General features: G+C 40.0%; 1 protein-coding gene and 1 long non-coding RNA gene across 5 annotated transcripts; one reads left to right on the top strand and one right to left on the bottom strand.

Annotated features, from left to right (window-relative positions):
• The first annotated feature begins 225 nt into the window (after nt 1-225).
• LOC134676514 (uncharacterized) lies at nt 226-3,140 on the top strand. 2 transcript variants are annotated; one of them, XR_010099946.1, is made up of 4 exons: nt 226-311; nt 1,596-1,745; nt 2,354-2,477; nt 3,049-3,140. It is a non-coding gene; the product is annotated as an uncharacterized LOC134676514 (long non-coding RNA). The 2 variants fall into 2 exon arrangements; XR_010099947.1 differs by having other exon boundaries at nt 1,596-1,763; nt 2,375-2,477.
• A 539-nt stretch (nt 3,141-3,679) lies between these two features.
• LOC134676186 (zinc finger protein 22-like) lies at nt 3,680-16,255 on the bottom strand. Of its 3 annotated transcripts, none has more exons than XM_063534513.1 (6): nt 16,012-16,255; nt 13,778-14,001; nt 9,489-9,724; nt 7,982-8,107; nt 6,845-7,025; nt 3,680-5,553 (listed from the first exon to the last, which is right to left on the bottom strand). In XM_063534513.1, the coding sequence occupies exons 1-6, from the start codon at nt 16,159-16,161 to the stop codon at nt 5,346-5,348; spliced, it is 1,125 nt and encodes a 374-aa protein (XP_063390583.1). In that variant the 5' UTR covers nt 16,162-16,255; the 3' UTR covers nt 3,680-5,345. The 3 variants fall into 3 exon arrangements, with proteins under 3 accessions (XP_063390583.1, XP_063390582.1, XP_063390584.1); XM_063534512.1 differs by lacking the exon at nt 7,982-8,107 and adding an exon at nt 8,143-8,284 and having other exon boundaries at nt 9,502-9,724; XM_063534514.1 differs by lacking the exons at nt 3,680-5,553; nt 6,845-7,025; nt 7,982-8,107; nt 9,489-9,724 and adding an exon at nt 11,618-12,514.
• Nucleotides 16,256-16,449: the final 194 nt, after the last annotated feature.

Raw genomic sequence — 16,449 nt, 5'->3', positions numbered from 1 at the left:
GAAGACTAACGCGTCTAACAAAACGCGTCTGTTACGATCAGGACAGATATGGCCGCTAGGTGGCGACAGCGCCACGCGCGGCTTATGGCTAGCCACCAAAATTGGTGCGGAACGGATGTACAACAATGTAATATTCCCTATTTCTAGAATTTTTAAACTTGTTTTAAACTCATTTGAAATTTAAAAATATATAAGGACCTCCTTTAACATTTGACATTAAAAGAAAAAAAAACTAAACCCACTTGTCATAAAACGAGTGTTTTCGTTTCCTTGTGCAAATATTTATTAATTTTATTTACAAATTGCTAAAGGTAAGCAGAAAACTGATAGGTAAGTACATAATATAATCGGTGAACATACATAAAAAAAAAACTGATTTGCAAGACCGAAGTGATCCCATAAGTGTTCCGTAAACAAAGTTTTGTACGGAACACTAAAAAACATAGCCACAACCGAATACAGAACCTCCTCCTTCTATGAAATTGAAGTCGGTTAAAAAAGAACGGAATTTTAGCAAAAACCCTGGCTGACATACCTACCTACATACTTACAAATATACCTCAAGCAAACCAATGTGGCGCGTTTGGAAAGTAAGTTCAAATCCCAGTGTATTCCCATTCCCACCTGTTACCGGACAAATGGGAACGGATCCTTCCACCCCGAGGCCGGTTCCCTCCTACGTTTTTATTATAGTACCTTCTCGTACCCTATGTAATGTCTATTTAGATAAAACTCTCACGCCCCGCGCGGAAACGCGCCTGTGTGACGGAACCTTAAGTACAGCGATAAGTATATGTATACCTAATGTGATGTCTATCAATCAGGTGCTCCTCCTATAATATCGCCTGCTTTTGCTTTGTATCAATCTGCTATGAAATAGTCTATTTTAAGGGGCAATGGGGCATGGCACACTGCGTCCGATTCGCACTTCGCTCCGAAGGTTGAGCGAGACAATTAACGCTATGCGCGTATTATAGCGACGATCCGCGTGGCGTGAGCGTTTTATATTATGTAAAAGCGGGGCGCTCAGAGGGCTTACCGCGAACCACGTTCGACGTGTTGCCTCTCTGCCGCACCTGTAAATTTACTGTACGTAAGTGCAATGTGACAGGGAGGCAACAAGTCGAACGTGGTTCGCGGTAGGCCCTCAGCTCACGCGCCGCCCGCAAAACGCGCCTTAAGATAGGTACTAAGTAGTTCTAGACCGGTCCTATGAAATATTTAGTATATGGCATTGGCCCACGATTATCATTATCACAAATCAAAATAAATGTTGGCTACAATTCTGGCCCTCCACTTAAATTTCTTAAAGTTTCTGCCCCCCCATGAAGAAAGTTTGCCCACCACTATTTTAGACGATAAATATCCCGCCAAATACGAGTTGATGGAACCTAGAACTTGTTAAATATATTACATATTATTTCCCTTGTCAGGCCCATAACGAGTTAAATTTCAGGAATCGGAATGATTATTATACAACGAACAAAGTGCGTATCGGACGCAGTGTGCCATGCCCTAAGATATAGGTATTTGCCTATGTTGCATGTGCCGTTTCTTCCGGTATAGGTGAGCATTAAATAATATTTTTATTGCAGACATGCAACGAGCTAGTACAGGAAGCATAACGCAGCTCGTGCGCGTCGAGAGACTCCGAGCTTTGCTGACTACCATCACCGTGCCGTGGGAGATGCACTGCATACCCTGGGACGCACATTACGTCGCAAACTCCCCGCAAAAATTGCCTGGTATTACCTGTGCCTATTGTCTAACTACAAGACATCAGACCTGCTAGCATTAGTTGCGTTCTCGTGCGCGACTTCATAAGCCCGCGCCACACTCATGCGCGAATCGCGCCGGAACGCGAGCTTTGCGCGACATCAGAACGCAATTCATGCTAGCCGGTCAGGCCGCGTAGCCAACATCAGCATCACCAACATGCCAATCGCTTAATTACGCTCCTTAGCGAAAGAAACACAACTGCCACTGTTACCCCGGCTACACACGTTAACTATAAATCGTAGCGATTAAACTGTGCAGTCCGATTTGTGCAGTTTTATCTACCGTGTGTATGACAAATCGTTACGATAATCGACAACGCTATCGCTACGATTTATAGTTACATGTGTGTAGCCGGCATTACACTAATATGGAAGAGTAATAGAGAGACAAAGCGTTTTGTTGTCTTAGCTAATAGGGGCTTGTGCACAAATCACGCGAGGTTCGATGGGGGAGGGCTACCGTATAGTGGCTCACAAAATATTCTGAGTTCAGAGCCGTGCAAGTATTGGCTCTGATAAAATCATAATATTGTCTGTCACGGAAACCTGCAAGTTCTATTGTGTTTGTCCCGCAGATCCGGCGTTTGTCGAGCAAGATAACTTAACAACGAAGACCGGCGCCTGGCGGGACACGTTATCCTCAATCATAACTCTGCAGGCGGTGCCCGCCTCGCGTTCTCTGTTCAGTCTTTAATGCAGGTTCGATATGATGTAGCGTGTAGGTACAGCCTGGCAAAAGAGTAGAAATTAAAAAGTGGCAACACTGTAGTGTCGTCCCGTTCTCTTATATAATATATATTGATTTGAAACGGACGACACTACAGTGTTGCCACTTTTTAATTTCTACTTTTTTTGTCAGGCTGTAGATTGACTTGGGTGGGTAGAAAAGCAAAAACGATGATCTAGTTTTTGTGTACGACAGTTTTCTTTTGTATTGCAAATCGCATGCGATATATTGATGATGTTTGCACAGAGGCCATCTCGTCAAGTTACAACCCAAAACACTAATTACCACCGTTCATAGCCATAGTGAGCCGTATGAGTACTGAAATAGGGTTAATTTTTGTTTAATATTTTTTTAGTAATTAGTGAGTTTTGGTTATCACCTGTCGATATGCGGGAGGTGCGTTAAATAATTAATTTGTCCACTTATCTTTTTGAGCCTAAATAAATAACCGTCTTATAAATAACGATCTGATGTGCAGAAATTTTTAATGAATAATACTTCACTCTGAATGAACCAAGTTAAAAAATACTGAATTTGTTACAGATAGTATGTAGCAGAGTTGTCTAAATTAATCAATATGTAAGCTGTAAGTCGTTTGGAAGAAATTGCCTCCGGAAACACCGGAGTCTTCAGAGCTGAATTAGGTATCAGTAGATGGTGTATGTGTGTGTGTATGACAACGGTGTTAAGAAAATGTTACATTGAGTGTGAATAAGGTATCCATTGTTATTTTATTTATTTAGATTTGTTTGAATAAAAGTTGTGAAAATCATAATGTTTTTTTAGACAGTGGCATGAGCAACTTTATTTACCTACCTGTTAGTAGGCACCCGCGATATGGCGAAGGTCAAATCGAATTTTGTCAGGCCTCATTCGCACGAGCGCTTTTACAACGCGCGTTTGAATGACACAAATGGATACATGTGTATTTATTCACACGATAGCGGTGACGCTTTTTATCAAGCGTTGTTGGATTTACGACTTTAAGCGTCAGCCGTTAAATCGAAATTAGCGTACGGACGGATTCTCGTGGCTCGTGGCATGCTGGCGATGGCTCGTGCAAATGAAGCCTACCAGTATAGTTTAGTGAGTACAAGGCAAATGGAGTCGATGTTACATAGAGCATCTCTCCAGCAACCCATTGAAAATTGACAACATTGTAAAAAAAAACACATTCAACTTAATATAAAATATATTCCACAATGTATAAAATAATGTAGGTACATTTTAGTTTAACAACAACATTGTGTCCCATAAATTTGCCGTTTTTGCCGTTTTCGATCCAAAGGATATGTTAGGGAAGAAGTGCCATGAAGGAGCCAGGTTTTGAAACCTCCGGGGCCCGTTTCTCAAAAGCGTGTAACTTGTAGGTAATATAAGTGGATGTCCCTATCTAACAAAAGCTGTCAAAAAGTGACTTCCGTTTGTATTATAAGTTACAAGCTTTTGATAAACAGGGCACTGGTATACAGTGTGGAAAGATAAGTCGGGCCCTGGAGGAAACTACCTTAAATACTTAAGATGGCTCATTTTATTTAAAGGAAACATTCCTTTCTTTTTTAAAAGAAACAAAACTGCATTGAATGATTTTCTAAAATTCGCTTGCCTCGCCCGGGACTCGAACCTACTAAAAATTCCAAAAAATAAACACTCGCAATTTTATTCTACTAGTCGATACTGTTGATGTTAATGATAACATTTCCCCAAGAAACATTAGGTCTTACACTCGTCTGTCGTATAAAATATCCATAAAATCTAATATTTAGTACTCAAGATTTTTTTAGACAAGCCTAATTGAAGAATAAAAGAAACTTCTTTAAATGCAGTTTTGTTTCTTTTTAAAAATAACGGAATGTCTCATTTAAGTAATATGAGCCAGCTTGAGGATTTAAGGTAGTTTCCCTCCAGGGCCCGACTTATCTTTCCACACTGTATATCCGGCACCAAAGGGCGCGCGCGGAGACTTACCCCTACCCCTACCCTCCATCATTATACATCTCGACTTATTTCGATAGTTTCATAGCGAATTTTGTACGAGCACAGAATAAATAATAGACATAGTAATAGGTACAGAAGACTCACTCTCTAACAAAACGCGTTTGTTACGATCAGGACAGATATGGCCGCTAGGTGGCGACAGCGCCACGCGCGGCTTATGGCAAACCCCAAAATTGGGGTCGAACGGATGTACTTTTAGCTACCTGTAGCAAAGCGACGAAATCGCGGAGTGAGTCACGCCTGGTACCAGTTAAATGTTTGAAAGTAAAAGTGTTTTCACTTTATAAAATAAATCACGTACAAAATTCGTTTCGAAATTACCAAAATAATGCAAGTAGCTCTTTCATAAGCCCGCTCCTGTATGCCACTTTTCCCCTAGTTATCACCGTCAGCGACTTAAATAGCCGTGCGACGTATTTAATTATTTACAAATAAAGTAAGAACATATACAATTGAACATAACATATAGACTGTTTAATATGTAAATTATTTAGAATTTTACTAAAAAAAAATTAGATTAATCTGCGTCAACTCTTAGACATTTTATTGCAGTTAACTTTTTTATTGCTTCTCATTTAGTATTCTCTATCTTTATCGAAGCTAACACAAAAAATTTGGTTTTAGTTTCATTTAACACCTCAGCCATTATTAAGTGTTAAATGAACCCCCTCATTTAACCACTAGCCGCCCAGAGACCTATAAAAAGGTCTCCCGTTCCATTCTAATTTCAACTTTGTGTTGACAAAATAAAATTTCACTTTGCTTGGCAAAGTTTGACGTATGGGCGGCTAGAGGTTAAATCTTTCGCGTTTTGAACACATTTTAAAGGCGGAGCTCTGGAGCTACTCAGAGCGGGGTGCGAGGGAGTAAGTCAACGCACTCTTCTCACACTTGGGGTCCGTGTCTCGTATGAGCTCCTCGCCCACCAGGAAGTTGACCTTCTGCCGGCCCGGGCGCTGAGGCGGCACCGTAATGCCGTGCATCTTCTGGAGGTGCTTCTTCCAGTAACAGCGGCGGGTGAAGCACGAGTGGCAGACCTCGCATTCAAAGCTGGAATGCATGTTTTTATGATATACTTTGACATTAACTAATGTTTTAGTTGAGTAATTTAACTATAGTTCGATTTTTTAACATTAGAAAGAAGGTAAGCGATCTTGACATGTCTTTTAATTGAAAAACGCTTTTCAAAAGTCAGTAACTATTACTTATGAAAGCAGAAGAATATAAATGATCGTATTATATTCATAATTGTTACATATTTGCCGTGATTTATTTTAAAAACGTGTTTTTCAACTAAAAGACACATCAAGATTGTTTACCTTATTTCTAATGCTATAAAATGAACTATAGGGTTTAAGTGTCTTCAAATTCTACAGTCTAAAGACGAATCGAGCGACATTGTATGATATACATATTACGCCTTGCATAGATTAATATACATAATAGGCCAATTTTTTTTTTTTTTTTTTTGAAATAGGAGGCAAACGAGCAGACGGATCACCTGGTGGTAAGCGATTACCGCCGCCCATGGACACCCGCAACACCAGAAGAGTTGCAAGTGCGTTGCCGGCCTTTAAGATGGGAGTACGCTCTTTTCTTGAAGGTTTGAAGGTCGTATCGGTCCGGAAATGCCGCAGGCGACAGTTCATTCCACAGTTTGGCTGTGCGAGGCAGGAAGTTTCTGGAGAAACGCACAGTTGAGGACTGCCAACCATCCAAGTGATGAAGATGGTAATGTTGTCGCGTAGGGCGATGGCGAAAAGAAGCGGCAGGGATTAATCCGAACAATTCCTCGGAGCACTCCCCGTTATACATGCGATAGAAAATGCAGAGCGAGGCCACATCTCTACGCAGCGCCAAGGAGTCAAGCCGTTCCGAAAGCCGCTGGCAGTCGACAATTCGAGCCGCTCTTCGTTGGATGTGGTCCAGAGGGAGAAGCTGGTATTGGGGTGCCCCTGCCCACAGATGAGAGCAGTATTCCATGTGTGGGCGAACCTGCGCCTTATAAAGCTGTAGGCGCTGGGCCGGTGTGAAATACCGTCTCGATCTGTTGAGCACACCGAGCTTCTTGGAGGCTAATTTAGCCTTACCCTCTAGATGACCGCGGAACTGGACTTCGCTCGAAATGTCGACACCAAGGATTCCGATACTGGCTGCGGCACTCAGGGGAGTGCTCTCAAAACGAGGTGACGCGACAAACTCTAACTTTTTTGCGGTTAAATTAGATCCAAAAATAGTCCTTAGAGGAATTAATTCCCAGCAAGCTGGAATTAATGGTGGAATTATTTGGTCCTAAAGGCGTGTAATTCGAGTTTGCTCCATCCCAGGAGGTGTGTATTACCGTTTGACGTCGTTGTGGCTGTCCATGTGCCGTCTCAGTTTAGTTTTGTCGAAGAACCGCCGCTGGCACTGGCTGCACTGGTGCGGGCGCGCGCGGTCGTGCAGACGCCGCACGTGCGACACCAGGTTAGATGATGTGTGAAACGTGCGCGCGCACTGCGTGCATTGGTATTGCTTCACACCTGAGTAATAAACAAGAAGTGTTGAATAATTAATTACTTTTAATTGACGTTTAGTGACCACGGTAAACGCACGCTTGCATGCAAGCTAGGTACAAGATCTGTAACATCCCCATACTGTATCAATGCAAATAAATAATTTCTGATTTAAATTACGAGTAAAAGCTACATTAAGGGGTCATCCATTAATTACGTCACACGAATTTCTAGGTTTTTTGACCCCTCCCCCCCTCCTTGTCACACTTGGTCACATTTGGCAAACCCCTCCCCCCTAGTGTGACGTCACATTTTTTCTACGAAATCGCCAAATCGAATTGAGTAAGCACCTAAGTATTATTAATATTTTATCAAAATATTTTTGACGATATAAATATTAGTAATTTTATAACCCAAAACTGCTTAGGACAGAAAATTAAACGAATAAAAACGATTATCGTTTTAAAAACTTGTTATTTAAATGTACAGCGAATGAAATAATTTAAATAAATTTTCGGTTACTGATGAAGTTAAAGTGACGTCACAAAGTTTGTGTCTCCCTCCTCCCCCATGTCACAATATGTCACATTTTCTTGACCCCCTCCCTCCCCCTAAACGTGTGATGTAATTAATGGATGACCCCAAGGACATTGTAGAACAAACCGCCGTAGATGTGCAGGCAATTCACTAGGTTGTGGTGGTACCAGGTCTTATAGTCGCAGTGTAGGAGGATTGCACAGTACTGGAGAGTCTTTACACCTCAAAATATTTATTACTTTGACACTGGGGACCTTTTACATCTAGTTGAATTTTCAGGACTCACCAGCATGAATACGCAGATGTTTGACCAGGTCGTGGCGGTGCCAGTAGTCGCAGTGCGCGCAGCCGTGCAGGGGAGGGAGGTGTGAGCGCACGTGCGTGTAGTGCGAGCCGCGGTGCGCGAACACGTTGTCAGTTCACAATGTTGATGGTACAGGACTCACCGGCGTGGATACGCAGGTGTTTGACCAGGTCGTGGCGGTGCCAGGTCTTGTAGTCGCAGTGCGCGCAGCCGTGGAGGGGGGAGGGGGAGCGCACGTGCGTGTAGTGGGAGCCGCGGTGTGCGAACACTGTCAGTTCACAGTGTAGATGGTACAGGACTCACCGGCGTGGATTCGCAGGTGTTTGACCAGGTCGTGGCGGTGCCAGGTCTTGTAGTCGCAGTGCGCGCAACCGTGCAGGGGAGGGAGGTGTGAGCGCACGTGCGTGTAGTGCGAGCCGCGGTGCGCGAACACTTTTCCGCATATCTAGTAGTAAAAGCTGGTTATTTTTTGTGTTAACAGGTGCTGTTAAAATGAGATGGCTGTATCAAAATACGGGGTTGCTAAGCAACCGGAATTGTTTGATTCGGCGAACAATCCAACATAATTGCACCCTAAGAAGTAAAAAAAGTACTCCAACACGGTTACATTTTCCTTTTCCTGAAAATTAATATAGAGGATGGTTGGAAGATGTTCTTCTGCAACACTATACTAATATTATTTTACTTGTATATAATCACGATCTACTTGGGTTATTTTTAGATAACGATTGGGGTCGCTAGTAGGACATACCCTGGAATCAATTAACGTAAGGCTGATAACACACAATACAATCTTTAACTATGTATAATTTGTGTTAATTTACCTAGTGATCCAAAAGTCTCGAGCCTTTTAGCTCTTTTTTGACTTGACGCTTAAGAGGCTAAAAGGCTATATAGCTCTTTAGCCCCCGAGCCTATAGTTCGTTTTTTTTAGCATTAGAAAAAAGGTAAACAATCTTGATGTGTCTTTTAATTGAAAAACACATTTTAAAAATAAGTCCCGGCAAATATGTAACAGTTATGAATCTAATACGGTCATTTATATTCTTCTGCTTTCATAAGTAATAGTTTTTGATTTTTAAAAAGCGTTTTTCAATTAAAAGACATGTCAAGATTGCTTACCTTCTTGCAAGTTCTTTCTAATGCTAAAAAAACGAACTATAGTTCTATTTAAGAGCCTAGATTCTTGAAATCAGAAATTATTTATTTGCATTTTATTTGTGGCTAATAAGTAATAACCTTATTAAGCCTCTTAAAAAAAGCCTATTTAGCACTTTAGCCCCCGAGCCCAGTTACATTTAAGAGCATAGACTCTTGGGGCTAATAACCTTATTAAGCCTCAGGAGATGAGGCGAGCCCTAAAAAAAGACAAGTGCGAGTCGGACTCACCCACCGAGGGTTCCGTACTTTATAGTATTTGTTGTTATAGCGGCAACAGAAATACATCATCTGCTGTATTTCTGTTGCCGCTAGCTATATAAAAATTTCAACTGTCTAGCTATCATGGTTCGTGAGATACAGCCTGGTGACAGACGGACGGACGGACAGCGGAGTCTCAGTAATAGGGTTCCGTTTTACCCTTTGGGTACGGAACCCTAAAATAGAGCTAAAAGGCTCGAGTCGTTTGGATCACTAAATTCACCTATGACTTGAACGGCTTACCTCGCACATCCAAGGGTCCTCCGGGTGCTTAGCAAGCCTGTGAGCATCGCTTTCTTCTTTCGAATCAAACTTTATCTCACACGTTTCACACCATAGCCTCTTAAACTTGAATTTCTTAGGTCTCCGACCTTTGACCTTGTTGTAAGTCAGCTTGCACTTAGGGGGTTTGATGTCTGGCTCAGGGCTGGGCGGGTCTGGGTCGGGGTCTGGTTCTGGGTCTGGACTGCAATTGTAGGCTTGGATAGTTGGTCTAGTTAAGTTTCCCAGTAGTGATAGGTACACGGAGGGTACACGGAGGGTACACGGGAGGCGCGGAACACCTGGCTTTGCTATGTACCGTCAAAGATTTAATTTCCATACCGTTTAGTACCTTTTCGCAGAGATAATTAATATAAAACTAGCTAGGCTCATAATTACAGTTAACTACGCGATCTAGACGTGTCTTATATCTGACACAACGCTTTTTAAAAATCAGTAACTATTACTTATGAAAGCAAAAGAATGTAAATAATCTTCTTTTGCCGTGACTTATTTTTCAAAGCATTTTTCAATAAAAAGACACGTCAAGATTGTTTACCTTTTTTCTAATGCTAAAAAAAACCGGGCTAGTGCGAGTCGGACTCGCGCACGAAGGGTTCCGTACCATAATGCAAAAAAACAAAAAAAAAGCAAAAAAAAAACGGTCACCCATCCAAGTACTGACCACTCCCCACGTTGCTTAACTTTGGTCAAAAATCACGTTTGTTGTATGGGAGCCCCATTTAAATCTTTATTTTATTCTGTTTTTAGTATTTGTTGTTATAGCGGCAACAGAAATACATCATCTGTGAAAATTTCATCTGTCTAGCTATCACGGTTCGTGAGATACAGCCTGGTGACAGACAGACGGACGGACGGACAGCGAAGTCTTAGTAATAGGGTCCCGTTTTACCCTTTGGGTACGGAACCCTAAAAACGAACTACCTATATATGTACCTAATAGTCACTGTGACTATAAGGTACGAAATGCTACTGCAATCTGAAATTAAATTCCTTGACCGTTCTTCGTACTTTACTCTCAGCACAGAATAAATAATAGTACTAGGTACAGAAGATTCACTATCTAGTTAACAAAACGCGTCTGTTACGATTAGGACAGATATATATGGCGTAAGAGTCACACGCGGCCTGCGGCTAGCCTCCAAAATTGGTGTGGGATGGCTGTACTTGTAGCTACTTGCGACGCGACGAAATCGCGGAGTGAGCCACACCTGCCCTCAGCCATATTCTAGCATTTCTAGCTTACCAAAGCATCGAATCTTTAACGGTGATGAGCAACATGACCATTTTGTTAAGAACAAAGAATTATTATTACTTGTAGAAGAAATGTAAAAATAGTTAATGTCAGACAGACAGACGGACAGACGAGTCTTAGTAATAGGGTCCCGTTTTTACACTTCGGGTATGGAACCCTGATTAGAAATGGACGATAGTCTACGTCTACCTCGTGCACGAAAATCTCGCTGCGCACTCGTGGCACAGAAGAAATAATAGTACTACCGTACAGAAAGGACACTTCTTACAAACCCGAAGTTTGACAGCGATTCAGGGCCGAATCATGCTATCCCTATCTAATATATAGCGCGATCCCTTTCGGCTATTTAGGGTTGTCAAAATTCAAGTGATTATCTTATCTGTGGTCGTGCACGCAAAATGAAGTCAAGTGGTGCCAACCCTAATAATTGCTCGGAGCAATGCTGAGCCGAACGGAGCCGAGTTCGACCGAAGTCAGGAGTGTCTCCCCACTGCTCGTGGTATACCTACTGCCTTTACTGGGCATGATGATAGATTAGGAGATAAGACAAACAACAGATCGGAATAGAATATTATTTAATGTTACCATTACAATGTCATATGATAGGTACATGAGTTATTTTGCACTTGGCGTAAAAATTGTGACGTATTCTATTTAATGTAATTACATTATATAAGAGCCCATCAACGTGCACACTAGCGCCACAGCTAAATAATCGTCATTATTGAAATTTAACGAAAGATAGTTAAATAAGGGGGCCGCTACGTACTGTATTATGTATTTAAGTACCTTTTGAATACATCAAACTGGTTTTTATGGAAAGTGGATGTTAGGAAACCGACTGTACAGTCACCTGTAATAATATGTTACTCTTCGAAGGCCGCAAAAATAAGTGACACGCTCTTATGGCTCTACAAATAAGATCGTGTCAGATATTTTTGCGGCCTTCATTGTGTAACAAATTATTGCAGGTAGACTGTACACCTTTGTGTGTTACGATAAATTTGCCATATTTGGCCACTTCGTATTTCATGCTGACTGTACAACAATTATTCTCTATTATATTAACTAGTGTTATTCATGGCCGCCTGCTCACAAGCTTTTTCCAACCAACCCAACACCGTCTTCTCTCCCACACTCAACGTATTCAAAAACATCTTCTTACAAACCGGCCAACACTCATTATTGACCTCCAAGTTATACTTAATAGTCTTTGTCCTTCTCGACTCGCCATTCACCTTTTTATTATTACAATGAGTAACATCTACTAAATCTATAGCGTATTGCTTTTTATCTGTCCAATTTAACCCCCAGAATTTGTTAAAACAGTATTTTCTGTCTTTATCCTTTATGATATCGCATCTTCGCTTCGCGCTTTTACGACATAAGCTAGAGAAGCAAGGCGGTCCCATTTTTCGTTCCTTCCTTGTTTCAAATCCGACTTTTACACCTTTTAACCGCTTCTGACTCAAATACGCTCTCCCGAATTCTCTAGCCTTCTTGACTCTATTTGTCTCCCAGTTTGAGGCATCAGCGGAGCCTTTTTTGGATCTCTTCTTTGGTGTTTTCTCGTGCAAGACTGAGTCGCCAGGTATTCTGTCGGAGCCGGTTGAAGATAAGCTTGGTTCGGTGAAACTGTTCCCAATATTAACATACATGGTCTGATTGTTTTCTGTGTAGATATATTCGTGGGCCTGGGGTGGTTTTCGATTTTTAATTCTAAAAGAAAAATTATTAAATTAGAATTAGGTAGTTCAATTCAAGTTTTACAAGTATCAAGAGAGGCAATATACAATGGGGTTGGCAACTGTCAAAGGTTTTTCATTTATATAGATGGCGCCCGCATATTATTTGTCCTATGAGATTTGGCTTAAAGGACAAGAAACCAGGCCATAAAAAAAAAAAAAAAACAAGAATTTGACACTGTTCGTAGGATTGAAGGCAAAACCTATGCTGGCGCCATCTGTATGATACATCTAAAGCTACAAGGGATAAATTATACGGAATAATAGACTTACCTTTTAAAAAATACGACTGGCAACTTCGCAAGATCGTATCTCTGCAAGTTATGCATTTGCGTAAGCAACCTTAAGGCATGCAAATAGATCTCAAAATCGTAACAAACGCAATAGCCTCGTACGAGCTTGCGAGAGTTACCAGTCTGTATTATTTTATCTTCACAGAAATTCACTTTTGTTTTTCAATGCACTTGATTATACTTCATAATAAAATACTTCAAACACCAATGTTTTAATTTCAATTATAGTAGTTTTACTAGTTTTGTTTGGGTAGTGGAAATATAAAAGTAACTGCAGATATACGACCTTACGATAGTTAACAGTTTTATTTTTATTAAATAGGTAACAAAAATACTAAATTCATGCAAAAAAATAAAGCATGCTTGTAAAAATAGTTTTAAAAAGTATATACTCGTAGTCTGAGCTATTCCTTGGTAATAAATAAAAGAGATTTCTTGTGATTCATTCATTGGTTGGTAATTGCAAAATTTTTATATGTATTTAGACAAAGATGTACAAATATTTACTAAAAATGTATTTATCTTTGGTATGTGTTAAGTTGGCTTGACACCACAAAATAAATGGCCAAAAATGTAATCAAGAACAAAAGACAACAAAATTTCATAATGCTCATCTCAACCTACAGCTAAGTATAGTTTAACACTTTAAAGTCTCGCGTTTTGTACACATATTTAATTACACAAATGGGTCTATGGGTGACATTTGTTGGGACGTCAGTCTTTCCGTGACATCAGCTGAAATCATATCGCGATAGACCCGTTTGTGTAATTAAATATAAGTATAGCTTGGCCCAAGACTGTCTCATTTAAATCATAGACAGAGAGAATTGTACTGTTTTTGTCTTACACTAGTACTACTACCAAAAGAAAGGGATGAGTATATTTTTCTTGGTCCCTACTGACTGACAAGTTGTGTTTGCCAGACTTTAGCAACAAACCCTCACCTGTCTTCTTTCTCCTTCTTCATCTTGATCCTCTTACTCTTCCTTTCCACCTTCACCCAATCATCGTCCCGCTCAATCTTCACATCAGTATTGACCAGCGTCTGAGCGTGCGGGTGCAGCGTGTGGTGCGAGGACAGACAGGTGGACTTGAAGGAGTGCGCGATGGAGAGGTGCGTGAGGCAGGGGGGGCAGATGTGAGAGGGGAGGGTAGGTTCATTGAGGAGCTGGAATATGAATATATCATTATTTTACAAATTGAGATGCAATTAGATACTGCTGGTAGATGTCTATAGCTATTAGTGGCGGCGCGTCAAACATATTCTGGGGATAATTTTGTTTACATATTTCCGTTACAACTCTGCTCAAACGTCCAAAAACAGGCAAGCTGGTGGAAATCACATTTTAAGGATGTGCCACCACTGATAGCTATTATTATTAAACAGGTACTTTTTAATTTAATTCAAAACTAGAATACAACCTAACTCTTAATAGAATGAAAATGAAAAATGAAAAAATGTTTATTGTGTTAAACAGTACAATTTGAATACAATTCGTTTTGAGTCCTCCTTGTAAGTATATGTATACCTGTATCAGGAGAGAGAATACTAACACACAAACACTTTATCATTTGTCTGAGTTATGATCAGTAGATCTGAATGAATTAAATGCACTTGTAAAGTATGCCAGTTATAGTTTACACAAAAATCTCTGTCACTCGAGAACAGACAGGGAGAATCATACAATCTCTTACACAATAATATAGAGTCTAAATAAACTCCCCAGGGAAAAGATAAAAATCAGTTCTTTTTGCTGCTGTTACTTACAAAAAACAGGCAGACTTAGTAATGTATACAATCTGAACCAGTAGTCAAAATTGTAAATTAGATGTACTACTAGCCCCGATGCATATGTTTTCGTCTAGTTCCACGCAACAATTTTATTTATTTTAATAAATTTTACACATGAACATATAATGACCCAGTAATGGGAAACATGGGCAGCAGCGTCCCTCAAATTCGGTGTACTCGACTGCGATCGCCAACCCGCCTGCCAAGCGTGGCGATTATGGCATTCACCCCCCTAAGGGGGAGGCCTATGTTCAGCAGTGGACGTCTTATGGCTGAGATGATGATGATGAATGGGAACCATAATAGCAATGTTTAATGTAGTTTATTTTGATCGTATAATAAAATTGCATAAGACTTTTATTGCTGAAAAAAAGGACTTTTCAAAAACGTTGTCCAAATCATATTGTCCTCTCTTACAGCACTGCTGCATGCATGGGCTCGAAACAAAATTGTCAGTACATTGGCAGAACCCTATTGTTTTCCCTGGTAATAGCCCTTTTCACATATGTTGTAATCCTACCCGTCAAAAAAAAAAAAAAAAAATCATTATTTTTTTTTTTCAGTACAAACGGTATTTCTTGTATTTGGATTTAGTTATTGCAGAGTATTACCATATTAAATTAAATTACATTAGTATAAACATAAAATATTAGTAATTATTAAACAAAAACATTAGTTTTGAACAAACGCGAGAACCTCAAAAAATGGGGTCACCTGACGAAAACATATGCATCGGGGCTCGTAACTCTTAGCACTATCTCTGTATCATAGATGTAAGGACGTAATAAAATACTAATAGAAAATTACAAATATTTTTTCCAACTAGAAATAATTTATTGTAAGAATAAGTGAAACAGCTACGTTTTAAATTAGTCCAGTATTGGTAATTCAGAAATTTATGTACTTAAAGAATGAAATAGTTATTTGCACAACAAGAGATCAAAGTTTTATTATTTCTTCAAGTGCTTATTTTGAGTCCCGTGCAAGCGAAAGATTTAGAATCTTGAGCGTAGTAAGGGATTCAAAAGCGCAAGAGATGTACATAACTTTGATCTCGTGTAGTACACAAAATTTTTCACCCTAAGCAGTGAGAACATACCTAAAGGGACAGAGATAATAGAACCCAAGTATATCGAACTTGTATTAGACCCCGCATGTTGAAATGACATTTGACTATAAAGGTCACTTGAATGTCTTTTTGTCTCACTCAGTGAACAAAATCGCATTTTGCTCACTGAGTGTGACACACAGTGAGCAAAATGCGATTTTGCTCACTAAGTGAGACAAAATGACTCAGTGAGCAAAATGCGATTTTGCTCACTGTTTTTAAGAAGCAAAGTATCCTTGTTCGAGCTGCTGAGGTGAAAAATACTTTGTTTAACTTACTCTTATGCCAGTACAATATTCTATTTGTTCTATTATACCATTCCCTTCAACAAAAAGGGCTTGCATGCCCTCGCCCTGAACTAAGCATATTCTACATGCTGAATCATTTCTCAAAACATTTTCCATTGTTAATGCTATGCTATTGTCCATTTTTTGTGTAAGGAGTTAACATTTAGCACAAATTAGTGAGAAATTAATGATTAACTGTATGAAAGCAATAAAAACATTGATAATACGTGTTGAATGACAATAATGACATGCCATGTTGACATTGACAGCTAAAGTGTGTTGCTAGTAAAAAAAATATTTTAGTTTAAACTCAGTTAAACCTTGTACTCACGATCCAGCATGTAACCCTGCAGGTGCAGGATCATGTGCAGGATACTGCTTCTAGAATGAGAAAGCTATTTTGATAAGTTTGTCACAATAATTTCCCTC

The sequence above is a fragment of the Cydia fagiglandana genome, chromosome 24 (genome assembly GCF_963556715.1).
Source record: "Cydia fagiglandana chromosome 24, ilCydFagi1.1, whole genome shotgun sequence".
NCBI lineage: Eukaryota > Metazoa > Arthropoda > Insecta > Lepidoptera > Tortricidae > Cydia > Cydia fagiglandana.
Note: the sequence above shows the minus strand (reverse complement) of the source record. Positions and strands in the feature narration are given on the sequence as shown.